The sequence below is a fragment of the Piliocolobus tephrosceles genome, chromosome 19 (assembly GCF_002776525.5).
Source record: "Piliocolobus tephrosceles isolate RC106 chromosome 19, ASM277652v3, whole genome shotgun sequence".
NCBI lineage: Eukaryota > Metazoa > Chordata > Mammalia > Primates > Cercopithecidae > Piliocolobus > Piliocolobus tephrosceles.
Genome location: NC_045452.1, coordinates 24,006,234 through 24,034,220, shown reverse-complemented (window position 1 = coordinate 24,034,220; position 27,987 = coordinate 24,006,234). Strand labels below are relative to the sequence as shown.

At 53.5% G+C, this 27,987-nt stretch overlaps 2 protein-coding genes and 1 long non-coding RNA gene across 3 annotated transcripts in view; 2 read left to right on the top strand and 1 right to left on the bottom strand.

Moving 5' to 3' along the window:
• The first annotated feature begins 13 nt into the window (after window positions 1–13).
• On the top strand, window positions 14–5,730 carry LOC111548933 (cytochrome P450 2D17-like). Its single transcript, XM_026448411.1, has 9 exons — window positions 14–945; window positions 2,238–2,409; window positions 2,969–3,121; window positions 3,210–3,370; window positions 3,815–3,991; window positions 4,182–4,323; window positions 4,524–4,711; window positions 5,166–5,307; window positions 5,406–5,730. Exons 1-9 carry the CDS (start codon window positions 766–768, stop codon window positions 5,582–5,584), a joined length of 1,494 nt encoding a protein of 497 aa, XP_026304196.1. The 5' UTR covers window positions 14–765; the 3' UTR covers window positions 5,585–5,730.
• A 10,065-nt stretch (window positions 5,731–15,795) lies between these two features.
• Window positions 15,796–22,019, top strand: LOC111548934 (cytochrome P450 2D17). The gene is made up of 9 exons (XM_023221845.2): window positions 15,796–17,136; window positions 17,823–17,994; window positions 18,545–18,697; window positions 18,786–18,946; window positions 19,386–19,562; window positions 19,755–19,896; window positions 20,097–20,284; window positions 20,755–20,896; window positions 20,995–22,019. Exons 1-9 carry the CDS (start codon window positions 16,957–16,959, stop codon window positions 21,171–21,173), a joined length of 1,494 nt encoding a protein of 497 aa, XP_023077613.1. The 5' UTR covers window positions 15,796–16,956; the 3' UTR covers window positions 21,174–22,019.
• A 1,513-nt stretch (window positions 22,020–23,532) lies between these two features.
• LOC111548935 overlaps window positions 23,533–27,987 on the bottom strand; it is a 31,732-nt gene continuing 27,277 nt past the window's right edge. Inside the window, exons 2-3 of the long non-coding RNA XR_002733558.2 lie at window positions 24,138–24,194; window positions 23,533–23,695 (exon numbers count right to left, since the gene is read on the bottom strand). This is a non-coding gene — a long non-coding RNA (uncharacterized LOC111548935). The remainder of the gene's footprint in view (window positions 23,696–24,137; window positions 24,195–27,987) is intronic.

The window sequence follows — 27,987 nt, the reverse complement described above, 5'->3', positions numbered from 1 at the left end:
ACAGAGCAAGCCCCTGTCTCTCAAAAAAACTTTTTAATTTTTTTTTTATTTTATTTTAAATAAACTCTTCTCCCTGCCTTTTGTTCCCCAGATCCAGTCTTCATCCAGACCTGAAAAGACCTAGGCTCCAGCTGCCGGTCTCCTGCTGCCCCTCAGGCCATGTGCACAGGAAATGCCAGGGGTGGCTTTTTCCCACTGCCAGTGCTGTGGTCTACAGTGCTAGGCAGCCCCTCAGCCAGCTAGACAAAGTTCTCCATGAATCCTTCCCAGAAAGTCCTGTTCCAGCCTGGGGCGGAGTCCCCATGACCCTCATGGCACCACTGGCTTCTCATGTCAGCTATGTTACCTTCCTGCTCCTCAAGGTCATGATTACGGTGGGGCATTGGTTCACTCACAGCCTTCCCGCCATGCTCCCAATACACAGCTCAGCACCTGGTACAACCTATGTCTCCAGCTTGGGTGGAGCTCTCATGCCAGGCCACTTCTCACCCATCACCCTAACCTGGGTAGGCACCAAGAGTGAGCTGCAGGGTCAAGGACCTCTGGAGCAGCCCCTACCCACCCTGGCCTGACCCTGCACCCACTGGCAGCACAGTCAACACAGCAGGTTGGCTCACAGCAGAGGGCAAAGGCCATGATCAGCTTCTTTTATAAGGGAATGATCATGCACTTCATGTGCTGAGAGTGTCCTGCCTGGTCCTCTGTGGCTGGTGGGGTGGGGGTGCCAGGTGTGTCTAGAGGAGCCCAGTGGGCAGCAAGGCAGTCATGGGGCTGGATGCACTGGTGCCCCTGGCCATGACAGTAGCCATCTTCCTGCTCCTGGTGGACCTGATGCACCGGCGCCAACACTGGGCTGCACGCTACCCACCAGGTCCCCTGCCACTCCCTGGGCTGGGCAACCTGCTGCATGTGGACTTCAAGAACACACCATACTGCTTCGACCAGGTGAGGGAGGAGGTCCTGGAGGGTGGCAGACATCCGAAGGATCACCCACCACCAGCAAACGTGGGTAGAGCCAGTCTGGACCAGAAGCCAGGCTGAGAAGGGGAAGCAGATTTGAGGGACTTCCTGGGGGAGGGCATTTATGCATGGCATGAAAGATGAGGTTTTCCAAAGGCCAAGAAAAAGTGGGGCAAGGGCCTGGAGGTGGGGCTGGACTTGGCAATGGGCGTGCAATCCCATTGGGCAGCATATGTTATGGAGTACAAAGTCCCTTCTGCTGACACCAGAAGGAAAGGCCCTGGGAATGGAAGAAAAGTCAGGGTCCTATGTGCCGTTTAAATCAGGAAATCAGGCTGCGCACGGTGGCTCACGCCTGTAATCCCAGCACTTAGGGAAGCCAAGGTGGACGGATCACCTGAGGTCAGGAGTTCCAGACAAGTCTGGCCAACATGGCGAAACCCCGTCTCTACTAAACATACAAAAAATTAGCTGGGCACAGTGGTACATGCCTTTAATCCCAGCTACTCGGGAGGCTAAGGCAGAATTGCTTGAACCTAGGAGGCAGAGGTTGTAGTGAGCAGAGATTGTGCCATTGCACTGCAACCTGGGTGACAGAACCCGACAATGTCTAAATAAATGAATAAGTAAGAAATCAACAGCTGGGCACGGTGGCTATAATCCCAGCATCTTGGGAGACTGAGGTGGGGGAATCACAAGGTCAGGAGTTCGAGACCAGCCTGGCCAACATGGTGAAACCCGTCTCTACTAAAAATACAAAAATTAGCCGGGTGCGGTGGCAGGCACCTGTAATCCCAGCTACTCGGGAGACTGAGGCAAGAGAATTGCTTGAACCCGGGAGGTGGAGGTTGCAGTAAGCCAAGATCGCACCATTGCACTCCAACCTGGGTGACAGAACCAGACATGGTCTAAAGAAATGAATAAGTTAGAAATTGAGGATGAAGGGATATAGTGACCCGGTTCAAACCTTTTGCACTGTGGGTCCTCAGGCCTCACTGCTCACCGGCATGGACCATCAGCTGTAAAATGGGATGCTAACTGGGGTCTATTGGCAATTTCAGTGACTCTTGCAAGGTCATAGCTGGGTGACGCATTCAAACTGAGTTCCTCCGTCGTAGAAGGTGTGACCCCCACGCCCCAGGATCAGGAGGCCGGGTCTCCTCCTTGCACCTGCTCACTCCTGGTAGCCCCGGGGGTCGCCCAAGGCTCACTTGGGACTAGGACCTGCAGTCTAGGGGGACCCTGGCTTGACGGAGGCCCTGACCCACCCTCTACAGCTGCGGCGCCGCTTCGGGGACGTGTTCAGTCTGCAGCTGGCCTGGACGCCGGTGGTCGTGCTCAATGGGCTGGCGGCTGTGCGCGAGGCACTGGTGACCTGCGGCGAGGACACTGCCGACCGCCCGCCTTTGCCCATCTACCAGGTCCTGGGCATCGGGCCGCGCTCCCAAGGCAAGCGGCGGTGGGGGACAGACACCTCGTTTCCGTGGGTCCTGAGTGGGCGGTGACCGTAGCCCAAGCTGGGCCGAGAGGGCGCGGGGTCGTGGAGTTGGGACACAGAGAAAGGCCAGAGAGTGGGTTGGGGACAGCAGACCAGGAAACCACTTCCACTGGGGAGGTGCGAGTGTGTGGGCGGGAGGAGGCGGGGCTTGTGAGTGGGTGGGTGGGGCAACTGCACAGACCTGCCAGGATCCTGGTAAGAGCAGTCGGCGCCTTTCCCAACTGGAAGCGCCTTTCGCAACTGGAAGCGGCTTTCGCAACTGGAAGCGGGAGTCCCCGCTGTGCTGCGGGCTCAATATGGGCGGGGCGGGATCCTCCCTGAGTGGAAAGGCAGTCAGGGTCGGAAGAGCCAAGGTGGGGCCAAGACCCAAGCAAGGTAGGTGAGGCCCCGTGCTCTGCTGGATGCATTAAGGGACCGCGGAAGACCAGGAAAACCACAGGGTTGTAGTGGGCGGTGGAGGGCGGGGCCAAGGCCTTCATGGCCACGCCCACGTGTGCATCCCGCCCCCAGGGGTGTTCCTGGCGCGCTACGGGCCCGCGTGGCGCGAGCAGAGGCGCTTCTCCGTGTCTACCTTGCGCAACTTGGGCCTGGGCAAGAAGTCGCTGGAGCAGTGGGTGACCGAGGAGGCCGCCTGCCTCTGTGCCGCCTTCGCCGACCAAGCCGGTGGGTGATGGGTAGAGGGGCACAAGGCGGGAACTGGGAAGGTGGGGGACGGGGAAAGCGACCCCTGACCCGCATCTCCCGCCCCCAGGATGCCCCTTTCGCCCCAATGGCCTCCTGGACAAAGCGGCGAGCAACGTAATTGCCTCCCTCACCTGCGGGTGCCGCTTTGAGTACGACGACCCTCGCTTTCTCAGGCTGCTGGACCTAGCGCAGGAGGGATTAAAGGAGGAGTCGGGCTTCCTGCACCAGGTGCGGAGCGAGGGACCGCAGGGTCTCTGCAGGGCGAACTCCTGAGAGGTGCCCGGGCTGCAGCAGGGCCTCAGAGGAGTGGGTTTGCATAGAAGGGTTTGGGAAAGGACATTCCAGGAGAGTTCACTGCTACAGGAAGGGCCTGGAGGAGGAGAAATCTCAGACACGGTCAGGGGAGAGGTATGCCCGGGTCACAGGGCACCAAGAAAGGCCAAGGACCCTGTGCCTCCTGTCCACATTAGAGATTTTTATTTTAGATTTCTCCTCTGGCAGCCCAAGGCAAGGAGAGAGGGTGGAGGCTGGTACTTGAGGAGGAACTTGGGGAGGTCAGTGGTGGAGAGAGGCTGGCCCTGGGTCTTCCCTGGAGACAGCTGGGGCCTGAGACTGGTGCAGGTGAAGGCAGAGCACAGGAGAGATTGAGACCCCGTTCTGTGTCTGGTGTAGGTGCTGAATGCCGTCCCCCTCCTCCTGCGCATCCCAGCGCTGGCTGGCAAGGTCCTACCCTCCCAAAAGGCTTTCCTGACCCAGCTAGATGAGCTGCTGACCGAGCACAGGATGACCTGGGACCCAGCCCAGCCACCCCGAGACCTGACTGAGGCCTTCCTGGCAGAGATGGAGAAGGTGAGAGCGGCTGCCATGGTGGGGACCAAGGGTGGTGGGTTGAGCTCCTGGGAGAAATGAGGAGTGGCCAGGCAAAAGGTGGGGCTGCCGAATTACCTGGTGAGTGGCACCTGGGCTGACAGGTGCAGAATGGGAGGACATTTGGGGGCTTTCCCGCTCTGTCCCCGAGCACCCTCTCGGCCCTGCTCAGGCCAAGAAGAACCCCGAGAGCAGCTTCAATGAAGAGAACCTGCGCCTTGTGGTGGCTGACCTGTTCTCTGCTGGGATGGTGACCACCTCGACCACACTGGCCTGGGGCCTCCTACTCATGATCCTGCACCCGGATGTGCAGCGTGAGCCCAGCTGGGACCCAGTGCCGGGGGCGAGGGAGGAAGGGGACAGGTGGTGGCCCGTGAACTTAGCTGGGACACCTGGGGCTCCCAGCACAGTCTTGACCAGGATCCTGTAAGCCTGACCTCCTCCAACACAGGAGGCAGAGTGTCAGGGCCACCCCCTAGGTGCTGACCCATTGTGGGGACGCATGTCTGCCCAGGCCGTGTCCAACAGGAGATCGACGACGTGATAGGGCAGGTGCGGCGACCAGAGATGGGTGACCAGGCTCGCATGCCCTACACCACTGCCGTGATTCACGAGGTGCAGCGCTTTGGGGATATCGTCCCCCTGAATATGCCCCACATGACATCCCGTGACATCGAAATACAGGGCTTCCTCATCCCTAAGGTAGGCCTGGAGCCCTCCTCACCCCAACTCAACACCAGCCCCTGGTGGTAGCCCCAGCATGGCCACTGCCAGGTGGGCCCAGTCTGGGAACCCTGGCCACCCAGTCCCTCAATGCCACCACATCAACTGTCCCAGCCTGGCTGTGGGGTGCAGAGTAGAGGCAGGGCTGGCCTGTCCATACAGAACCCCAGTCTAGTGGGGAAGACAGACCAGGACCTGCCAGAATATTGGAGGACCCCAGTGCCTATAGGGTGAGGGGGCAGCGTGGGCACCCCAGGAGGTGTGACTGCGCCCTGCTATGGGGTCAGAGAGGGTGCCCAGGAGCTTCTCGGGTGCCAGACTAATTGACAGAGTCCAGCTGTGTGCCAGGCAGTGTGTGTCCCCCGTGTGTTTGGTGGCAGGGGTCCCAGCATCCTAGAACCCATTCCCCACTCACCCTGCCCCTCCTGCCCAGGGGACGACGCTCTTCACCAACCTGTCATCGGTGCTGAAGGATGAGGCCGTCTGGGAGAAGCCCTTCCGCTTCCACCCCGAACACTTCCTGGATGCTCAGGGCCACTTTGTGAAGCCAGAGGCCTTCCTGCCTTTCTCAGCAGGTGCCTGTGGGGAGCCCGGCTCCCTGTCCCCTTCTGTGGAATCTTGCAGGGGTCCTGCCTGGGAGCCAGGCTCACTGACACCCCTCCCCTCCCCACAGGCCGCCGTGCATGCCTCGGGGAGCCCCTGGCCCGCATGGAGCTCTTCCTCTTCTTCACCTGCCTGCTGCAGCGCTTCAGCTTCTCGGTGCCCGCCGGACAGCCCAGGCCCAGCCACTCTCATGTCATGGGCTTTCTGGTGACCCCTTCCCCCTACGAGCTTTGTGCTGTGCCCCGCTAGAGTTGGGCATCAAGCCCCCAACTTGCTCCTCAGCTGGGACCCTGTTGTACCGAAAATGAATCTAGTGGCTCCCACTTGGTTTCTGAATCCAGTCTGGGCCCCTGCCAAGGTCCTGGTTGTGTTGAGTCACCTGCCTGATGTCAGCGCTTACCCCTCTCTCATCACCTCATTCTTTTTTTTTTTTTTTTTTTTTTGAGATGGAGTCTACTCTGTCACCCAGGCTGGAGTGCAGTAGTGCAATCTCAGCTCATTGCAACCTCCACCTCCCGAGTTCAAGCAATTCTCGTGCATCAGCTTCCCGAGTAGCTGGGATTACAGGCACCCGGTACCACCCCCGGCTAATTTTTGTCTTTTTAGTAGTGATGGGTTTCGCCATGTTGGCCAGTCTGGTTTCAAACTCCTGACTTCAGGTGACCCACCACCCTCAGCCTCCCAAAGTGCTGGGATTACAGGTGTGAGCCACCAAGACCAACCTCACCTCATTCATTCCTACCTGGACACCTCACTTTACTTGAGATACAGGCATAGTGATTCTCAGCAGGTGACAGCCTACCCCCACGTCACGCCCAGAGACCCATCACTGGCTGCCTGGCTTGGCGACAAAGTCCATGCATATGTCTTGGCTGGGTGGATATGAATAGGCATATGCCAGGAATCAGCCCATTCCCTGGCTAGGGTGGGAGACTGTGTTGTGGTCCCCCAGACCACCCTCAGGTTCAGTGATTCACTAGAAGGTCTCACAGACCTAGAGAAGCTGTTATCCTCCCTGTTACAGTTTATTACAGAGAAGGGTACAGATTAAAGTCAGCAAAGATGAAAGGCACAGGGGCTACAGTCCAGAATAACCAGGCTGAAGCTGCAGCTTTCTTTCCTGGTGGACTCTTACAGGCAGTGCTTAATTCTCCCCCAACAGCAAGTGACGTAGAGAGCACTGCCAGCCATGGAAGCTCACCTGAGCCTTCGTGTCCAGGGTTTTTGTTGGGAGTTGGTCATCTTAGGCTTGGGCACCCCAACATGGCTGACCTCAGTTACTCAGTCTCTAGCCCCTCCTGAAGTCAGATGGATACAGGCCAAGGGCCCCACCCCCGGTCACATTGTTGGCATGAACTGTGTTGTATGATCCAAGGCCCCAGCTATGTACAAAGGCACTATTTCAGGCAGGACATTCCAAGGCCTTAGCAGATATCTCCCAACAGCCTGTCAAGAGTCAGTTTGGACTCTTGGTCCAATGGTTTGCATTGTGCAAGGAATGACTTCCCCCATTTTTACTACACAGGCCACCCCTCTTGGCTCTAACAGCAAAATGATACTAGTTTGAGCATCTGTGTGTGTGTGTGTGTGTGTGTGTGTTTTGGTTTTTTGTTTGTTTTCTTGAGACAGGGTCTTGCTCTGTCTGTCACCAAGGCTGGAGTGCAGTGATGCCATCAGGGCTCACTGCAGCCTTGACTTCCTGGGTTCAAGCAATCCTTCCATCTCAGCCTCCCTAGTAGCTGGGACTGCAGACACATGCCACCATGCTCTGCTAATTTTTGTATTTTTTGTAGAGATGGGGTTTTCACCATGTTGGCCAGACTGGCCTCAAACTCCTGATCTCAGGTCATCTGGCTGCCTCAGCCTCCCAGAGTGCTGGGATTACAGGTGTGAGCTACATTGCCCAGCCAAATTTCCTTCCTAATTTCTTCATTGAACCACTGGTCATTCCAGAGCATATTGTTTAATTTTAACGTGTTTGTATAGTTCCAAGAATTCCTCTTGTTGATTTCTACTTTTATTCTGTTGTGGTCAGAGAAGATGCTTGATATTATTTTAACTTTTTTAATGTTTTAAGACTTGCTTTGTGACCTAACATATGGTGTATCCTTGAGAATGATCCATGTGCTGAGGAGAAGAATGGGTATTCTGCAGACTTTGGACGAAGTGTTTTGTAAATATCTAGTAGGTCCATTTGTTCTGTAGTGCAGATTAAGTCTAATGTTTTCTTGTTGGGCTTTCTTCTGGGACGTCCGGCCAATGCTGAACGTGGGGTGTTGAAGTCCCTAGCTATTATTGCATTAAGGTCTATCTCTTTAGCTCTAATAACATTTGCTTTATGTGCTCCAGTGTTGTGTGCGTATATATTTACAATTGTTATATCCTGTTGCTGGATGACCTTCTTTGTCTCCTCTTGCAGTTTTTGTTTGTTTTGTTTGTGAGAGGGAGTCGCACTCTGTCACCCAGGCTGGAGTGCAGTGGCACAATCTCGGCTCACTGCAAGCTCCGCCTCCTAGGTTCAAGCCATTCTCCCGCCTCAGCCTCCTGAGTAGCTGGAACTACAGGCACACGCCACCACGTCCAGCTAATTTTTTGTGTTTTTAGTAGAGATGGGGTTTCACCATGTTAGCCAGGATGGTCTCGATCTCCTGACCTCATGATCCGCCCACCTCAGCCTCCCAAAGTGCTGGGATTACAGGCGTGAGCCACTGTGCCCAGCCTCCTCTTACAGTTTTTGTCTTAAAATCTATTTTGTCTAAGTATGCTACTCCTGCTCTTTTTTGTTTTTCATTGGCGTGGAGTATCTTTTTCTATCTCTTTATTTTCAGTCTATGTGTATCTTTTTTTTTTTTTTGAGATGGAGCCTCGCTCTGTCACCCAGGCTGGAGTACAGTGGCACGATCTCAGCTCACTGCAAGCTCCACCTCCTGGGTTCAAACCATTCTCCTACCTCAGCCTCCCGAGTAGCTGGGACTACAAGTGCACGCCACCATGTCCAGCTAATTTTTTGTATTTTTCATAGAGACGGGGTTTCACCGTGTTAGCCAGGATGGTCTTGATCTCCTGACCTCGTGATCTGCCCACCTCAGTCTCCCAAAGTGCTGGGATTACAGGCGTGAGCCACTGTGCCCAGCCTATGTGTATCTTTATAGGTGAAGTGTGTTTCTTCTAGGCAACAAAGCATTGGGCCTTGCTTTTTCATCCATTCAGCTACTCTGTGTCTTTGTATTGGAGAGTTTAGTCCATTTACATTCAGTGTTATTATTGCTAAGCAGGGACTTACTCCTGCTGTTTTGTTATTTGTTTTCTCACTGTTTTGTGGTCTTCTTTTTTTTTCCTTCTTGTCTTTTAATGAAGGCGATTTTCTCGGGTGGTATGATTTAATTTCTTGCTTTCTTGTGTGTGTGTATCCATTGTGTGTTTTTTCTTTTTGAGACACAGTCTCACTTACTGTGTGCTTTTTGATTTGAGGTTGCCATGAGGCTTGCAAATATCTTATAACTCATTATTTTAAACTGATGACAACTTAACTCAGATTGCACAAACATAAAGCAAAAAGAAAACTAATAAAAACTCTACACTTTAACTTCATCCCGGCGCTTTTAAACTTTTTGTTGTCTTTTTTTGTTTTTGAGATAAAGTCTTGCTCTGTTGCCCAGCCTAGAGTGCAGTGACACAATCTCGGGTCACTGTAACCTCCACCTCCCAGGTTCAAGCGATTCTCCTGCCTCAGCCTCCTGGGTAGCAGGTGCCCACCACCATGCCTGGCTAAATTTTTTGTATTTTTAATAGCGATGGGGTTTCACCATGTTGGCCAGGCTTGTCTCAAACTCCTGCCCTCAGGTAATCCACCTACCTCGGCCTCCCAAAGTGCTGGGATTACCTGCATGAGCCACTGGGTCCGGCCCCTTTATGTCTTATTGTACTGTTTATGTCTTGAAAAGTACTTATTATTTTTGATTGGTTCATCATTTAGTCTTTCTAATTAAAATAAGAGTAGTTGACACACCACAATTACAGTATTATCACACTGTTTTTCCGTGTGCTTACTATTACCAGTGAGTTTTGTACCTTTAGATGATTTCTTCTTGGTCATTAACATCCTTTTTTTTCAGATTGAAAAACTCCCTTTAGCATTTCTTGTGGGATAGGTCTGGTGTTGATGAAATCTCGCAGCTTTTGTTTGTCTAGGAGGGTCTTTATTTCTCCTTCTGTTGGAAGGACATTTTTACCAGATACGCTTTTCTAGGGTAAAAGTTTTTTTTCCTTCAGCACTTTAAATATGTCATGCCACTGTCCCCTGGCCTGTACGGTTTCCACTGGAAAGGTGACTACCCCACGTCATGTATTGGAGCTCCATTGCATGTTATTTGCTGCTTTTCTCTTGCTGCTTTTAGGTTCCTTTCTTTATCCTTGACCTTTGGGAATTTAATTAACAGATGCCTTGAGGTCATCTTCTTCTTTGGGTTAAATCTGCTTAGTGTTCTATAAACTTCTTGTACCTGAAAGTTGATATCTTTCTCTAGGTTTGGGATGTTCTCTGTTGTTATCCTTTTGAATAAATTTTCTACCCCTATGTCTTTCTATTTTTTTTTTTCTTCTTTTTTTAGGTGGAGTCTCGCTTTGTCGCCCAGGTTGGAGTACAGTGGTGTAATCTTGGCTTACTACAACCTCTGCCTCCTGGGTTCAAGCAATTCCCTGCCTCAGCCTCCTGAGTAGCTGGGATTACAGGACCTTGCCATGACGCCCAGCTAATTTTCATATTTTTAGTAGAGATGGGATTTCACCATCTTGGCCAGGCTGGTCTCAATCTCCTGACCTTGTGATCCACCTGCCTCGGCCTCCCAACATGCTGGGATTACAGGTGTGAGCCACCGCACCCGGGTCCCTCTGTCTTTCTCTACCTCCTCTTTAAGGCCAATAACTCGTAGATTTGCCCTATGATTTAATAACTTTAATTATGATTTAGTAATAGATTTGCCCATAGATTTAAAACTCTGATGAATTCTTCAGTATGTCAGTTGCATTTTTTAACTCTAGAATTTCTTCTGGATTCTTTTTAATTATTTCAGTTACTTTGTTAAATGTATCTGATAGAATTCTGAATTCCTTCTCTGTGTTACCTTGAATTTCCTTGAGGTCTCTCAAAACAGCTATTTTGAATTCTTTGTAAGGTCACATGTCTCTGTTTCTCTGGGATTGGTCCCTGGCACCTTAGTTTGTTTGGTGGGGTCATGTTTTCCTGGCTGATCTCGAGACTTGTGGATGTTTGCTGGTGTCTGGGCATTGAAGAGTAAGGTATTTATCATAGTTCTTGCTGTCCGGGCTTGTTTGTGTCTGTCCTTCTTGAGGATGCTTTCCAGGTATTTGAAGGGACTTGGGCCCCACGATCAATAATGCTGTGGTTTTGGGGTTTGTTTTTGTTTTTTTTTTTTTGTTTTGTTTTTTGTCTTTGATTTTTTTGAGACAGAGCCTCACTGTGTTCCCCAGGCTGGAGTGCAGTGGCACAATCTCGGCTCACTGCAAGCTCCACCTCCCAGGTTCACGCCATTCTCCTGCCTCAGCCTCCCGAGTAGCTGGGACTACAGGCCCCCGCCACCACGCCTAGCTAATTTTTTGTATTTTTTAGTAGAGATGGGGTTTCACTGTGTTAGCCAGGATGGTCTCGATCTCCTGACCCCGTGATCCCATCCTGGCCTCCCAAAGTGCTGGAATTACAGGCGTGAGCCACCGCACCCAGCCATGTTTTTGTTTTTGTTTTGAGACAGAGTTTCACTCTTGTTGCCCAGGCTGTAGTGCAGTGGCATGATCTCGGCTCACTACATCCTCCGCTTCCCGGAGTCAAGCAATTCTGCCTCAGCCTCCCAAGTAGCTGGGATTATAGGCATGCACCACCACATCCAGCTAATTTTTTGTATTTTTAGTAGAGATGGGGTTTCACCATATTGGCCAGGCTGGTCTCGAACTCCTGACCTCAGGTGATCTCACCTCAGACTCCCAAAGTGCTGGGATTGCATGTGTGAGCCACCCCACCCGGCCAACGCTGTGGTTTTTGAAACCTCATAGAGGTACCGCCTTGGTCTTGGATAAGATCTGGAGGAATTGTCTGGATTAGCAGGCAGAGACTCTTGTTCTCTTTCTGTACTTTTTCCCAAACAAATGGAGTCTCTCTCTCTCCCTCCCCTGAGCCACCTGGAGCTGGGGGTGTGGTGATACAGGCACCTCTGTGGCCACCACCACTGGGACTGCACTGGTCACACCTGAAGCCAGCATAGCACTGGGTCTCACCCAAGGTCTGCTGTAACCACTACCCTGGCTACCACCTATGTTCACTCAAGGCCCTAGGGCTCTGCGACCAGCAGGTAGTGAAGCCATCCAGGTTTGTGTCCTTCCCTCAGGGTGATGAGTTCCCCCAGTCCCTAGGTGGGTCCAGAAATGTCGTCTGGGAGCCAGGGATTATTGTCAAAAACCTTAGCAATTTGCCTCTTCTTTTATTCCATTGCAGCTAAGCTGGCACCCAAACTGCAATACAAAGTCCTTCCTGCTCTTCCCTCCACTTTCCACAGATGGGGATTCTCTTCCAGTGGCCACCACCCCTGCCAGCCCACGGTGAGGGGTTCTGGCAGACCACAGCTGATGTTCCCTAAAGCCCAAGGGCTCCTCAGTCAGCTTGTGGTCAATGCTGCCAGGCCTGGGACTCACCCTGCAGGGAAATGGCCTTCCCTCCGGCCCAGGGCAGGTCCAGAAATGCTGTCCAAGAGCCTAGGCCTGGATTCAGGGACCCTAAGAGCCTCCTTGGTGCTCTGCCCCACTGTGGCCAGGCTGGTACCTAGGGTGCAAGACAGAGTCCCCTTTACTCTTCCCTCTGCTTCCCTCTTTCACTTTTGCCACCAGAGCTGGGAGTGTGCCAGGTCACACCTGAAGTCAGCATGTCTCAGAGCCCAAGGCCCGTGGTGTACTCCCTGGGTATTGCTGCCGGTTATTCAGGGCCCACAGATGATGAATTCTGCCAGGGCTGGGTCCTTGTCTCCAAGACAGTGGGTTTCCTTCTGCCCCAGGGTGTATCTAGAATGCTGGTGAGCTAGGGCCTGGACTGGGCACCTCACTCCTCCACCCAGCGTCCTCTCCTACTGTGGCTGAGCTGGTATCCAAGATGCAAGACCAAGTCCTCATTACTCGTCACTCTTCTCTCCTTGAGCAGAAGAAAGGAGTTACTTTAATTGTTTTGCCAGCTTTGCACCCTGGGGTTGGGGGAGGGGTGGCAAGCACTCTCTGAGCCACCCTGGCTCCTGGCTCCCTGGGTCATGTGCCACCCCAGTCCTCTGGCTCTGAGCCGAGCCCAGCACTAGGAATTGCTGAGGAACCACAGTCCTTGTGTCCTAAACTGTCTTGCAAGTTTACCTAGGATCCCTGAGTACTTTGACCTGTGGTGGCGAGGCTTGCCCAGAAACTCAAGTTCTGGCCACTGGAATGGGCGATTCCCCTCTGGCTAGGGCTGGCCCAAATGCTCCCTTCTGGTGTGGGTGGTGTGGGTGCTGAGCCCAGCATGGCTTTGCTCTCCGCTGTGACAGGGCAGCCCTGAGTGCAGTGTCATGCACCCCAGTCACTGCTCTCTCTCTCCCACAAGTGCACAGACTCAGTGCTGCACGGCCTCTGCCAGCGGGTGAGGGAGCAGGGTGGTGTCAGCGATTTAGGACTGTCTATCCCACCCTCCTCAGTGCGTCTGCCTGTGATATGAAGTTAAAACCAGGTACTGTGATGGCTCAGCTGATTTTTGGATCTTGTGACGGTGCCTTTCTGTGTGCAGATAGTTAAAAATTTGGTGTTACTGTAGGGGTGAGGAGTGGGATGAATGCTTTGCCCCCTTTCTTTCTTTTTTTTTTTTTTTTCCCCTGTTACAGGGTCTCCTTCTGTGGCCCAGACTGGAGTACAGTGTGCGATCACTGCATCCAGGCCTCAACTGCCTGGGTTCAAGCAATTCCCCCACCTCAGGCTTCTAAGTAGCTTGAACCTGCGTCACCGCACCTGGCTAATTTTTAAATTATTTGTAGTGACAGGGTCTCGCCATGTTGCCCAGGCTGGTCTCAAACTCTTGGGCTCAAGCGATCCTCTTGCCCTGGCCTAAAGTGCTGGGATTACAGGTGTGAGCCACCACATCCAGCCTATCCTTTATTTCAGTGTAGCCAATGGCACACAACAATAACCAAGGGATTGTATATTTAGCTTGTTTCTTGTTATTTTACATTTCCTTACACATCCACTGTGCCAGCAACTTGGGAGTTGGTTCCATCATTTCTAAATTCTGTAAGTAACTTTACCTCTCATAACTGATCACAGTGCAGCTACTGTGTCATGCCATAAGTGACACAGTAACTATGCAGGAATAAAGCTTCATCAGCCACCTCCTTTACCTTCCTTTTTCCAAGTTAAGCTTGCACCAAGTTTCAGAGAGGGTAATTCTAGTGAATCACACTTCTGAAGCCAGCTGTGTCGGGAGTCCCCAAGATCTGCCCCTCTCAGTTCAGTGATTTGCTATAAGGACTCAACGGAATTCAGAAATGCTGTTATACTCATTGTCATGGTTTATTACACTGAAAAGATACAGATCAAAGTCAGCAGAGGTCAGTGGTGCCCAGGACAGAGTTCAGCAGACACACAGCACAGAATTCCCACTGTTGTCTTCCAGTGCAGTCATACAGACAGTGCTGAATTCTCCCAGCCACAGTGTGTGACACATGTACGGGACACTGCCTGTAAGGGACCCTCCACCAAGCCCTCATGTTCAGAGGAGTTCTGGGGGGTTGGTCTTGTACGTATGGAGTACTTGAGTGGCTGACATTAGGTAGGAAGTCTCCTGCCCCCTCTAGAGGTCAAACTGATACAGGCAGATCCAAGGTCTCTATCATACATCACCTTGTCAGCAAACGGGCATGGCCTAAGGCTTCAGGAATTCAAAGACACTGTTACCAGGCAGAATACTACCAAAGCACATAGCTCATCTTCCAAAAACTGGTCGAGGTCTTGTTCTTTTTTCTTCAAGATACAGAGATGCTGCTTACCCCAAGCTGATGAGTCTACCCTTTACTGCACAGAGGCTCCCTCAGCCTGGAGGCCCACATTTCAGGCCCAACTCAAGCCAACGCACCAGAAGCAGCAGTCCCACCAGCACCATCACAACAGTGACCTCTTTTCATATATGACACCCCAAAACAGTAGACAAAATTCAGCAGGAAAATAATGTTCAATGTAGAATTCTAGGCCAAGCATGGTGGCTTACATCTGTAATCCCAGCACTTTGGGAAGCTGAGGCAGGCAGATCACTGGAGGTCAGAGGTTCAAGACCAGCCTGGCCAACATGGTGAAACCCCATCTCTACTAAAAACACAAAAATTAGCCAGGTGTGGTGGTGGGCGCCTGTAGTCCCAGCTACTTGGGAGGCTGAGGGCAGGAGAATCGAACCTGGGAGGTGGAGGTTGCAATGAAACAGGATTGTGCCACAGCACTCCAGCCTGGGCAACAGAGCAAGACTCCATCTCAGAAAATAAAAAAGAATTCTAGACCCAACAAAACTGTTAGCCACATATACAGACATTTAAGACATCTTACGTCTCATAAATACCCTCAGATGAGCTGTGACATCTGCAGAAATAACACATTGGAAATTCACCATTTGCTATGCGACATGAAAAACCTAACAAAAACATCAGTCTCAACTTTTTCAGAAGTCTGGAAATTAACTAAAAGCTCATAAATACCCATGAGCATTTATTTAAGAAAAATGGAGGGCCAGGCACAGCAGCTCAGACCTGGAATCCCAGCCCTTTCAGAGACTGAGGTGGAAGGTTCTCTTGAGACCAGGAGTTGGAGACCAGCCTGGGTAACATAGCAAGACCCCATTTCTACCAAAAAACAAAAAGAAGAAAAATGGCTGAAGCTGAGAATGTCAAGCTGTGTGGTATTTTAACTTGTTCTGTTCATATCCCCCTCTCCCCAGTTAGGGGACAGACTTGCAACAAGACAGTCTGCATGGCCCCACAGAAACCTGAGGAAGCCCCAGCAGCTGGAGCTTCAAAACCTCATTCCCAAGCCAGACATGGTGGCGCATGCATGTAATCCCAGCACTTTGGGAGGCCAAGGCAGGTGGATCACCTGAGGTCAGGAGTTCGAGACCAGCCTGGCCAACATGGTGAAACCCTGTCTCTACTAAAAATACAAAAAAAATCAGCCAGGCATGGTAGTGGGTGCCTGTAATCCCAGCTACTCTGGAGGCTGAGGCACGAGAGTCACTTGAACCCTGGAGGCAGAGGTTGCAGTGAGCCGAGATTGCGTCATTGCACTCCAGCCTGGGCGACAAGAGCAAAACTCTGTCTCAAAAACAAAATTATTTGGGCTGAGTGGTGCCTGTAGTCCCAGCTACTTGGGAGGCAGGAGGTCCACTTGAGGTCGCGACTGTAGTGAGCTGTGATCCTGCCACTGCACTAGCCTGGGCAACAGAGTAAGACCCTGTCTTTTTTTTTTTAAGTCAACATATCCTGAACAAAGGATCCTTCATAACATTCCCACCAGATTTCTAATCAGAAACATGGAGGCCAGAAAGCAGTGGAGGACGACAGCCCTCAGGCAGCCCTGAAAGATGTTGTCACAGGCTGGTGCAAGGGCCTTCAGGTTACCAATTGGAAGCTCTGGGAACAGCCCTGTTGCAAACAAGAAGCCATGGCCAGGCCGGAGCCCAGGAATGCGGGCTGGGCTGGGATCCAGGTGACAGCTTTGAGGCTCACTGGGAGCAGCCTCTGGACAGGAGAGGTCCCACCCAGGAAACCTCAGGCATGGCTGAGAAGCGCGGTACTTGGTGCGGGGTCTGTACGTGTGTGAGACAGAATGCGTGTGCCGAGTGTCAGTGTGAGTCTGTGTGCATGTGAGTACTGTCTTCGTGTGGGTGATTTTGTGGGTGTGTGATCGTGTCCCTCCAAGTGTGGACAAGTGTCTGGGAGTGGACAAGAGGTCTGTGCACCACCAGGGTGTGCATAGCGTCTGTGCATGTCAAGAGTGCAGTATGAAGCAAAGGGACCAGGCCCACGGCGCCTCTGATCATCATGAGCTCCCTAAGGCCCCAGGTAAGTGCCAGTGACAGATAAGGGTGGTGAAGGCCACTCTGGAACGGGTAGGTGGGGTAAGGAAAGGGGAAGGCCATGTTCTGGAGGAGAGGTTGTGACCACAATAGGGTGTATGAGCCTAGCAGGGAGGTGGATGGCAGGGTCCACTGAGACCTTGGTTATCCCAGAAGCCTGTGCGGGCTTGAGAAGCTGGGAGTGGGGAGAGGGAGTGACTTCTCCGACCAGGCCCCTCCACCGCCCTACCCTGGGTAAGGGCCTGGAGCGGGCAGCAGGGGCAAGGACCTCTGGAGCCGCCCCTACCTGCCCTTGCCTGACCCTGTACCCAGTGGCAGTACAATCAATACAGCAGGTTGGCTCACAGCAGGAGGCAAAGGCCGTGATCAGCTTCCTTTATAAGGGAATGATCACGCACTTGGTGTGCTGAGAGTGTCCTGCCTGCTCCTCTGTGTCTGGTGCGGTGGGGGAGCCAGGTGTATCCAGAGGAACCCAGGGGGCAGTGAGGCAGCTATGGAGCTACATGCACTGGTGCCCCTGGCTGTGACAGTGGCCATCTTCCTGCTCCTGGTGGACTTGATGCACCGGCGCCAACGCTGGGCTGCACGCTACCCGCCAGGTCCCCTGCCACTGCCGGGGCTGGGCAACCTGTTGCATGTGGACTTCAAGAACACACCATACTGCTTCGACCAGGTGAGGGAGGAGGTCCTGGAGGGTCCCCCACCAGCAGCAAACATGGGTGGTGGGTGAAACCACAGGCTGGACCAGAAGCCAAGCTGAGAAGGGGAAGCAGGTTTGGGGGACTTCCTGGGGGAGGGCATTTGTGCATGGCATGAAGGACTGGATTTTCCAAAGGTCAAGGAAGAGCAGGGCAAGGGCCAGGAGGTGGAGCTGGACTTGGCAGTGGGCGTGCGAGCCCTTTGGGCACAATATGTTATGGAGTACAAATTGCCTTCTGCTGACACCAGAAGGAAAGGCCGTACGAATGGAAGACAAGTCAGGTTCCTGAGTGCCATTTAAATCAGGAAATCAAGGATGAAGGGTGTGCAGTGACCCGGTTCAAACCTTTTGCACTGTGGGTCCTCAGGCCTCACTGCTCACTGGCATGGACCATCATCTGTAAAATGGGATGCTAACTGGGGTCTATCTGCAATTCCGGTGACCCTTGTAAGGTCATAGCTGGGTGATGCATCCAAACTGAGTTCCTCCATCACAGAAGGCGTGAACCCCACCCCCACCTCAGGAGCATGAGGCCAAGTCTCCTCCTTCCACCTGCTCACTCCTGATATCCCCAGGGGTCGCCCAAGGCTCAAATAGGACTAGGACCTGCAGTCGGGGGGGACCCTGGCTTGACGGAGGCCCTGACCCTCCTTCTGCAGTTACGGCGCCGCTTCGGGGACGTGTTCAGCCTGCAGCTGGCCTGGACGCCGGTGGTCGTGCTCAATGGGCTGGCGGCCGTGCGCGAGGCGCTGGTGACCTACGGCGAGGACACAGCCGACCGCCCGCCTGTGCCCATCGCCCAGGTCCTGGGTTTTGGGCCGCGCTCCCAAGGCAAGTGGCGGTAGGCATAGAGACCTCATTTCTGTGGGCCCCGGGTGGGCAGTGACCGAAGTCCGAGCTGGGCGCAGAGGGCGCGGGATCATGGACCTAAAACAAAGTCCAGCCAGTGGGGACAGCGGGCCAGGAAACCACCTGCACTAGGGAGGTGTGAGCCTGGGGGTGAGGGCGGGGCTTGTGACGAGTGGGCGGGGCCACTGCCCAGACCCGCCAGGTGCCGGGTGGGTGAAGACGAGGCCTTTCCCAGCTGGAATCAGCTGTCGAAGCGGGGGACAGAGACAGCGCCTGTGCGTTGGCTCAGTGTAGGTGGAGCGGGGCATGCGGGATCTTCCGAGTGGAAAGGCGGTCAGGGTGGGCAGAGAAGAGGTGGGGCAAAAACCTGCCCCAACCAGGGAAGCAAGGCAGGTAAGCAGAGTGGGCCCTGTGCCCAGCTGGACCAGGCGAGGGACTGCGGGAGACCTTGGGTAGCGCTGGGTTGGAGTGGGTGGCAGAGGGTGGGGCCAAGGACTTCATGGAAACTCGCACCTGCCTGTCCTGCCCCCAGGGGTGTTCCTGGCGCGCTACGGGCCCGCGTGGCGCGAGCAGAGGCGCTTCTCCGTGTCTACCTTGCGCAATTTGGGCCTGGGCAAGAAGTCGCTGGAGCAGTGGGTGACCGAGGAGGCCGCCTGCCTCTGTGCCGCCTTCACCGACCAAGCGGGTGGGTGATGGGCAGAGGGGCACAAGGCGGGAACTGGGAAGGCGGGGGACGGGGAAGGTGACCCCTGACCCGCATCTCCCGTCCCCAGGACGACCCTTTCGCCCCAACAGCCTCCTGGATAAAGCAGTGTGCAACGTGATCGCCTCCCTCACCTATGGGCGCCGCTTCGAGTACGACGACCCTCGCTTCCTCAGGCTGTTTGACCTTTCACATGAGGCGCTGAAGGAGGAGTCAGGCTTACTGCGCGAGGTGCAGAGTGATGGACGATGGGGTCTCTGCAGGGCGAGCTCTTGAGAAGTGCCAGGGCTGCAGTGGGGCCTCGGAGGAACAGGATTTGCAGAGGGTTTGGGAAAGAACATTCCTAGAGAGTCCACTGCTAGTGGAAGGTCCTGGAGGAGGAGGGGAAATCTCAAACAAGGTCGTGGGAGAGGTGTGCCCGGGTCAGGGGGCACCAAGAAAGGCCAAGGACTGTGCCCCCTGTCCATGTTGGAGATTTCGATTTTAGGTTTCTCTTCTGGCAGCCCAGGGCAAGGAGAGAGGGTGGAGGCTGGCACTTGGAGAGGGACTTGGGGAGGTCAGTGGTAAAGACAGGCCCTGGGTCTTCCCTGGAGACAGCTGGAGCCTGAGACTGGTGCAGGTGAACGCAGAGCACAGGAGAGATTGAGACCCCATTCTGTGTCTGGTGTAGGTGCTGAATGCCATCCCCCTCCTCCTGCGCATCCCTGGGCTGGCTGGCAAGGTCCTACCCTCCCAAAAGGCTTTACTGACCCAGCTAGATGAGCTGCTGACTGAGCACAGGATGACCTGGGACCCAGCCCAGCCGCCCCAAGACCTGACTGAGGCCTTCCTGGCAGAGATGGAGAAGGTGAGAGCAACTGCCACGGTGGGGAGCAAGGGTGGTGGATTGAGCATCCCAGGAGGAATGAGGGGAGGCTGGGCAAAAGGTGGGGCCAGGGCATCACCCGGCGAGCAGCATCTGGGCTGACAGGTACAGAACGGGAGGTCATTAGGGGGCTACCCAAATATGTCCCCTGAGCACCCTCCTGGCCTTGCTCAGGCCAAGGGGAACCCCGAGAGCAGCTTCAATGAAGAGAACCTGCGCCTTGTGGTGTCTGACCTGTTCTCTGCTGGGATGGTGACCACCTCGACCACACTGGCCTGGGGCCTCCTACTCATGATCCTGCACCCGGATGTGCAGCGTGAGTCCAGCTGGGACCCAGTGCCAGGGGCGAGGGAGGAAGGGGACAGGTGGTGGTCTGTGAACTTAGCTGGGACACCTGAGGCTCCCAGCACAGTCTTGACCAGGCTCCTGTAAGCCAGACCTCCTCCAACACAGGAGGCAGAGTGTCAGGGCCACCCCCTAGGTGCTGACCCATTGTGGGGACGCATGTCTGCCCAGGCCGTGTCCAACAGGAGATCGACGACGTGATAGGGCAGGTGCGGCGACCAGAGATGGGTGACCAGGCTCGCATGCCCTACACCACTGCCGTGATTCACGAGGTGCAGCGCTTTGGGGACATCGTCCCCCTGGGTGTGACCCATATGACATCCCGTGACATCGAAATACAGGGCTTCCTCATCCCTAAGGTAGGCCTGGAGCCCTCCTCACCCCAGCTCAACACCAGCCCCTGGTGGTAGCCCCAGCATGGCCACTACCAGGTGGGCCCAGTCTAGGAACCCTGGCCACCCAGTCCCTCAATGCCATCACATCAACTGTCTCAGCTTGGCTGTGGGGTCCAGTCAGCTTGGCTGTGGGGTCCAGAGTAGAGGCAGGGCTGGCCTGTCCATACAGAACCCCAGTCTAGTGGGGTAGACAGATAAAGACCTGCCAGAATGTCGGACGACCCAATGCCTGTAGGGTGAGGGAGCAGCGTGGGTGCCTCTGAGAGGTGTGACTGCGCCCTGCCATGGGGTCAGAGTGCCCAGGAGCTTCTCAGGTGCAGGACTAGTTGAGAGTCCAGCTGTGTGCCAGGCAGTGTGTGTCCCCCGTGTGTTTGGTGGCAGGGGTACCAACATCTTAGAGCCCAGTCCCCACTCACCCTGCCCCTCCTGCCCAGGGGACGACGCTCTTCACCAACCTGTCATCGGTGCTGAAGGATGAGGCCGTCTGGGAGAAGCCCTTCCGCTTCCACCCCGAACACTTCCTGGATGCTCAGGGCCACTTTGTGAAGCCAGAGGCCTTCCTGCCTTTCTCAGCAGGTGCCTGTGGGGAGCCCGGCTCCCTGTCCCCTTCTGTGGAATCTTGCAGAGGTCCTGCCTGGGAGCCAGGCTCACTGACACCCCTCCCCTCCCCACAGGCCGCCGCGCATGCCTCGGGGAGCCCCTGGCCCGCATGGAGCTCTTCCTCTTCTTCACCTGCCTGCTGCAGCGCTTCAGCTTCTCGGTGCCCGCCGGACAGCCCAGGCCCAGCCACCATGGTGTCTTTGCTTTCCTGGTGACCCCATCCCCCTACGAGCTTTGTGCTGTGCCCCGCTAGAATGGGGTACCTAGTGCCCAGCCTGCTCCCTAGCCAGGGGCCCTGATGTACAATAAAGCAATGTGGTAGTTCCAACTTGGGTCCCCTGCCCAGGCCCTGGTTGGGAACGTCCTCCCCAGGGCAGTCCCACCCCTGCCTCATTCCTGCTTACCCCACTGCCTGGCCGCATTTGAGACAGGGGTATGTTCAGGTTGAGCAGATGTCAGCTAGCCTTGCCCATAATCCCATGTCCCCACTGACCCAACTCTGCCCAGATTGGTGACAAGAACTACATTGTTCTGGCATCTGGGGGAAGGAGCCAGAATGGGCCGACTAGAGGTGTCAGCCCTGAGTGTGGTGGAGAGGGCAGGACTCAGCCTGGAGGCCCACATTTCAGGCCTAACTCAGCCCACCCCCCATCAGGGGCAGCGGTCCTGCCAGCACCATCACAACAGTTACCTCCTTTCATATATGACACTCCAAAAAGGAAGACAAATCATGGCATCAGGGAGCTATATGCCAGGGCTCCCTCCCAGAGCTCAGTCAGCAGGTGCCAGAACATTCCCTGGGAAGGCCCCAAGGCCCCAGGGAAGCCCAGGACTAAGCCACCGTCCTCAGCCTCTGTCACCTCACCACACGACTGGCCACCTCTCTGGGTCCTCAGACAGACATGCTGCTGTCCAGACCCCTGACCAGTGGCGAGTTTGCACTCGGGGCCAGACTGGAGCTGGAGAACACTTGCTGGGCTCCAACCCTAGGTGCCATCCTCCCAGTAAGGGGTCAGGCAGGGCCCACAGGCTTAGCCAGGGGCCATGCATGAGCCCTGTGGGCCACAGGCCTGCCCTAGGGACAGGAGTCAACCTTGGGCCTATGAGGCACTGGGGCGGGCAGAGGAGGAGTGGCATGGGCAAGCTGAGAGCCAGAGACCCTGACCCTGACCCTGACCCTAGTCCTGGCTCTGCCATTACCCCATGTGACCCTGGGCTTCTGTTTCCCTTCTGCCAATGAGAAGGCTGCTTCAGCTGCCCCGAGTCCTGTCTTCCTGCTCTGCCTTCTGGGGCTGTGGCCCTTGCTGGCCTGGAGCCCACCAAGGGCAGGGACCACTGTCCTCTATGTCTGTCCTCACCGACATAATGGGCTGGGCTGGGCACACAGGCAGTGCCCAAGAATTTCTAATGAGCATCTGCTTACCTGAGTCCTGGGCAGACCCTCTTAGGGAACAGCCTGGGATAGGGAACCACAGACACTCTGAGAAGCCACTGGAGACCTCTTTTGCCAGAGGACCTTACAGCATCCCTGGCAGCGGTTCCCGCCAGCATTTCTGTAAATGCCCCCTTGCCAGGGTGCGGCCCGGCTGTCAGCACGAGAGGGACGTTGGTCTATCCCCTGGCACCGAGTCAGTCGGAAGGCCGGCCAGGGCCCCCTTGTCCCTTCCAGAGACAATCCACTGTGGTGACGTGGCTCGGTGGCAGGAAGTGCTGTTCCTGCAGCTGTGGGGACAGGGAGTGTGGGTGAAGCCACACTGGGTTTGTCTGAAGACGGAGGCCCCGAAAGGCAGCAGCAGGGCCTATAGCAGCAGCAACTCTTGAAATTATTGGAAACTTTTTCTTCACGGTTCTGAGTCTTGGGGGTGTTGGAAGCTGAGAGCCAGTCCAGGCAGAGCTCTGTCATGAGACGGGGAACCAGTCCCAGGGCCTTTGGTCTTTGCTGTCCTCAGAGGCCTCTGCAAAGTAGAAACCAGCAGCCTTTTGAGTCCCCTGCTGGGAGCAAACCTCCCTCTGAGATGCCCGGGGGCCAGGTCAGCTGTGGTGAAAGGTCGGGATGCAGCCAGCTCAGGGGAGTGGCCCGGAGTTCCTGCCCACCCAAGGAGGCTTCTAGGAAGGTCCAGGCACCTGACTCCTGGGCTGCTTCCCTCCCCTCCACAGCTTAGGAAGGTGGGAAAGGGCTGGGGTGTCTGTGACCCTAGCAGTCACTGAGAAGTAGGGTGGAAGCAGCCCCCTGCAGCACGCTGGGCCGGTGGTCTTACCAGATGGATACCCAGCAATTTCCTTTTGAACCTTTTTATTTTCCTGGCAGAAGGAAGAAGAACCCAGCAGTGAGATCAGGCAGGTTCTGTGTTACACAGACAGGGAAACGGGCTCTGTCCGCAAGAAGTCGGTGGGGCCAGGATGAGGCCCAGTCTGTTCACACATGGTTGCTGCCTCTCAGCTCTGCACAGATGTCCTCACTCCCCTGGGACAGCAGCTTGGCCTGCTGGTCTTGAGGTTGAGCCAGCCTCCAGTACTGCCTCCCTGCCCCGCTGCCTCCCACTCTGCAGTGCTCCGTGGCTGCTCAGTCAGACCCATGCTGGAGACATTCCAGTTGAAGCCCCGGGCTGTCCTTACCTCCCAGTCTGGGGTCCCTGCCACCTCTTCTTGCTCAGCAGGAATGGGGCTAGATGCTTCCTCCCATGGGGACTTCACCTGCTCTCCCTCCTAAGACAAGACAGCAGCCTCCTCAGGGGCAGCATCATTCAGTCCTCCAGGTCCCCTGGGGATCATGACCTGCAGGAGGAATAAGAGGGCAGACTGTGGGCAGAAAGGCCTTCAGAGCACCTCATCCTCCTGTTCTCACACTGGGGTGTCACAGTCCTGTGAAGTTCTTTTCAGTTGAGCTGTGGTAACCTTGTGAGTTTCCTGGAGGGGGCCTTGCCACTACCCCTGGGACTCCCTGCCATGTGCCTGGGTCTAACTGAGCTCTGATAGGAGAGAGCCCCAGCCCTGAGCCTTCCAGGGGAAGCCTTACCTCAGAGGCTGGCTTCTTCCTACTCTTGACTTCGCGTCTCCACAGAGGGAGGTGGGAGGGGTGACACACAGCTATGAGTGGCGAGCAGTCCTTCCCTGACTGGCCCATGCCCTCCAGGTGCAGTCCCCCTTACTGCGTCTGCCAAGGGTGCCAGCAGAGCCACCGCACTCCAGGGGTAGAGGAGCGCCAGCCCTTACTCACCTGAGTGGGTAGTGTAGCATTTGTTCATTAGTCCCCACACTGGCCTGACAGTCTCCCCTGTGGGTTGCATGACAAGGAGAGAGAAAAGGCTGAGGTGAGATCTGTCAACACCTAAACCTAAAAAATCTATTATTGAACCGACCACAGTGGCTCATGCCTGTAATCCCAGCACTCTGCGAGGCCGACGTGGGTGGATCCCCTGAGGTCAGGCGTTCAAGACCAGCCCGGCCAACATGGTGAAACCCCGTCTCTAATAAAAGTACAAAAAATTAGCTGGTCGTGGTGGCGGGCATCTGTAATCCCACCTACTTCGGAGGCTAAGGCAGGAGGATTGCTTGAACCTGGGAATTGGAGGTTGTAGTGAGGTGAGATCACGCCATTGCACTCCAGCCTGGTCAACAAGAGTGAAACTGTCTTTAAAAAAAAAAAATCTATAGGCCGGGCGCGGTGGCTCAAGCCTGTAATCCCAGCACTTTGGGAGGACAAGACGGGTGGATCACGAGGTCAGGAGATCAAGATCATCCTGGCTAACACGGTGAAACCCCGTCTCTACTAAAAAATACAAAAAGCTAGCCGGGCGAGGTGGCGGGCGCCTGTAGTCCCAGCTACTCGGAAGGCTGAGGCAGGAGAACGGCGTAAACCCGGGAGACGGAGCTTGCAGTGAGCTGAGATCCAGCCACTGCACTCCAGCCTGGGCGAAAGAGCGAGACTCCGTCTCAAAAAAAAAAAAAAATCTATAATTGATATCTTTAGAAAGATAAAACTTTCCATTCATGGAATAAGAATAGGAGGCTCTAAAATAAAAATTTTCAAACACCCACCACCACTAATTATTGACAAAAATATAGTCTGGGTGCCGTAGCTCATGCCTGTAATCCCAGCATTTTGGTAGGCTAAGGCAGAAGGATTGTTTGAGCCTAGGAGTTCAACACCAGTCTAGGCCACCTAAGACCCTGTCTGTACAAAAAATTTAAATACTAGCCGGGTGTGGTGGCACACACCTATAGTTTCAGCTGCTTGGGAGGTTGAGGCAGGAGGATCACTTGAGTCTGGGAACAAGGCTGCAGTGAACTATGATCCTGCCACTGCACTCCAGCCTGGGCAACAGAGAGAGACCTTGCCTTAAAATAAAAATAACATAATAGCCTGTAATCCCTGCACTTTGGGAGGCCGAGACGGGTGGATCACGAGGTCAGGAGATCAAGACCATCCTGGTCTACACGGTGAAACCCCGTCTTTACTAAAAAATACAACAACAACAAAAAAAAAAACTAGCCGGGCGAGGTGGCGGGCACCTGTAGTCCCAGCTACTCGGGAGGGCTGAGGCAGGAGAATGGCGTGAACCTGGGAGGCGGAGCTTGCAGTGAGCCGAGATCACGCCACTGCACTCCAGCCTGGGCGACAGAGCGAGACTCTGTCTCAAAAAATAAAAATAAAAATAAATAAAAATAACATAATAATAGGAATGCAAAATCTAATCAAAGTATAGAAGCTAAACTTGAAAAAAATATTTTCCAGAAAGAACAGAGAAGAGGTCAGGAGCTCCAACAGCTAAATTGTTGTTTAGGTGTTTCTGAAAGAGGCAGCAGAGACAACAGACTAGGAGGTAGGGAGAGATGTCAAATAAATACATTTCTTTTTTGTCAAGACAAGTTCTCAGAGACAAAGAACATGAGTTTCCAGTGTTTCCAGGAAACACCAAGTGTTTCCTTCATTCAGGACAATGAATGAAGGGGACTCGCCCCTAATTTTGTTGTCAAGAAATTTCACAACACCGAGGACAGAGCGGAACCTAAAATCTTCCAGAGATACAAACAAAAGAGTCTGAGCTTTAGGAATTCAACATTCGTCAGACTTCTCAACACCAACCTTTGAAGCTATAAAATAATGAAGACCTTCAAAATCTGAGGGAAAATATTTCCAATCTAGAATTCTATACCTAGCCAAATGCTATGCAAGTGTGAATTGAGATCTTTTCAGATACATGTCTCAAGACTACCCCTCAGGAAGCAACTGGAGGTTGTACTTTTACTAAAAGGAGAAACGGAAAAGAAAATAACATGGGACCCAGCACAACAGGCAGGGAGAGCCCCTGACGATAAGGGTGAATGGGGAGCTCAGGAGGACAGCTAGGCAGCAGACCTCCAGGGTGCCCCATCCAGATGGAATCAGGGAGACGGAGGGCTCCTGAGATATGTCTCCATGAAAATGATCATATGGACAAATGACCTGATCTGTCTAAATGTACTGCAAAAGAGATTTCTATTTTTGGCAGAAAACCTGAATGAATTAATTATATAATAGATGCACAGAAAACTAAAGAAAGAGAAGAAGAAAAACCAAAATCATGACTTAACTGGGACTACTGTCTACATTTTTTGTTGTGAGAAAGTCTTGCTCTGTTGCACAGACTGGAGTTTTTTTTGAGACAGAGTCTTGCTCTGTCACCCAGGCTGGAGTGTAGTGGCGTGATCATGTTTCACTGCAGCCTCCACATCCTCTGCTCAAGTAAGTGACTCTCCCACCTCAGCCTCCTTAGTAGCTGGGATCACAGGGCACCACCACACCCAGCTAATTTTTTTTAATAGACAGTGTCTCCCAATGTTGTCCAGGCTGGTCTCGAACTCCTGGACTAAACTGATCCTCCTACACTGACCTCTCAAGTAGCTAGGATTATAGGCATGAGCCACTGTGCCTGACCTAGCTGATTTTTTTCTGATTTTTTTTTTTTTTTTTTTTGTACAGAGTCACACTATGCTGACCAGGCTGGTCTGGAACTTCTGAGTTCAAGTGATCCTCCTGCCTTGGCCTCCCAAAGTGCAGAGATTATAGGCATGAACTCTCATGCGTGGCCTGTTTACATAGTTTAATAATATAAATCTTTGATACTGATCTAATAAAAATCAAAATATGCCTTTTAGAATGGCTTTCAAAAATAACAAATGCTGGAGAGGATGTAGAACAACTGGAACCTCTTGGTTATTGCTGGTGAGACAGCCACTTTGAAAAAGTTCGAGTTTCTTACAAAATTAAACTTACACTTACTATAAGACCCAAAAATTCCACTGCTAGCTCTTTACTCAAGTGTAAGGAAAATCTATGTTCACACAAAACTTGTACATGAATATTAATAGTGATTTTATGCCCCAAACTAGAAACAGCCCAAATGTTCTGGCACATCCAAACAATGGACCACCACTCAACAATAAAAGGAACAAACTACTGATATACATGACTAGATGAATCTCAAATGCTTTGTGCTAAGTAAAATAAACCAGACTGAAAAGGCTACCATACATTTCCATTTATATGACAATCTTCCATTTATATGACAATCTTGCAAAGGCAAAACTACAGGAACAGGAAACTGTTCACTGATTGCCAGGGTGTGGGAGTAGGAGGAAGGTTTGACTACAGGTGACTACGGAGGATTTTTTTTTTTGAGGTGGGGTCTCTGTCGCCCAGGCTGGAGTGTACTAGCACGATCTCGGCTCACTGCAACATCTACCTCCTGGGTTTAAGGTATTTTTAGTAGAGACGGGGTTTCACTATGTTGGCCAGGCTGGTCTCAAACTCCTGACCTTAGGTGATCCACCTGCTTTGGTCTCCCAAAGTGCTGGGATTGCAGGCGTGAGCCACCGAGGCCAACCACTTTTTTTTTTTTTTTTAAGACAAAGTCTTGCTGTGTCACTCAGGCTGGAGTGTAGTGGAGTGATCACTGCTCACCGCAGCCTCAACATCCCACACTCAAGTGATCCTCCCACCTCAGCTTCCTGAGTAGCTGGGACCACAGGCACGCACCACCACACCCAGCTACTTTTTAATTTTTTTTTTGTAGAGACAGGGTCTC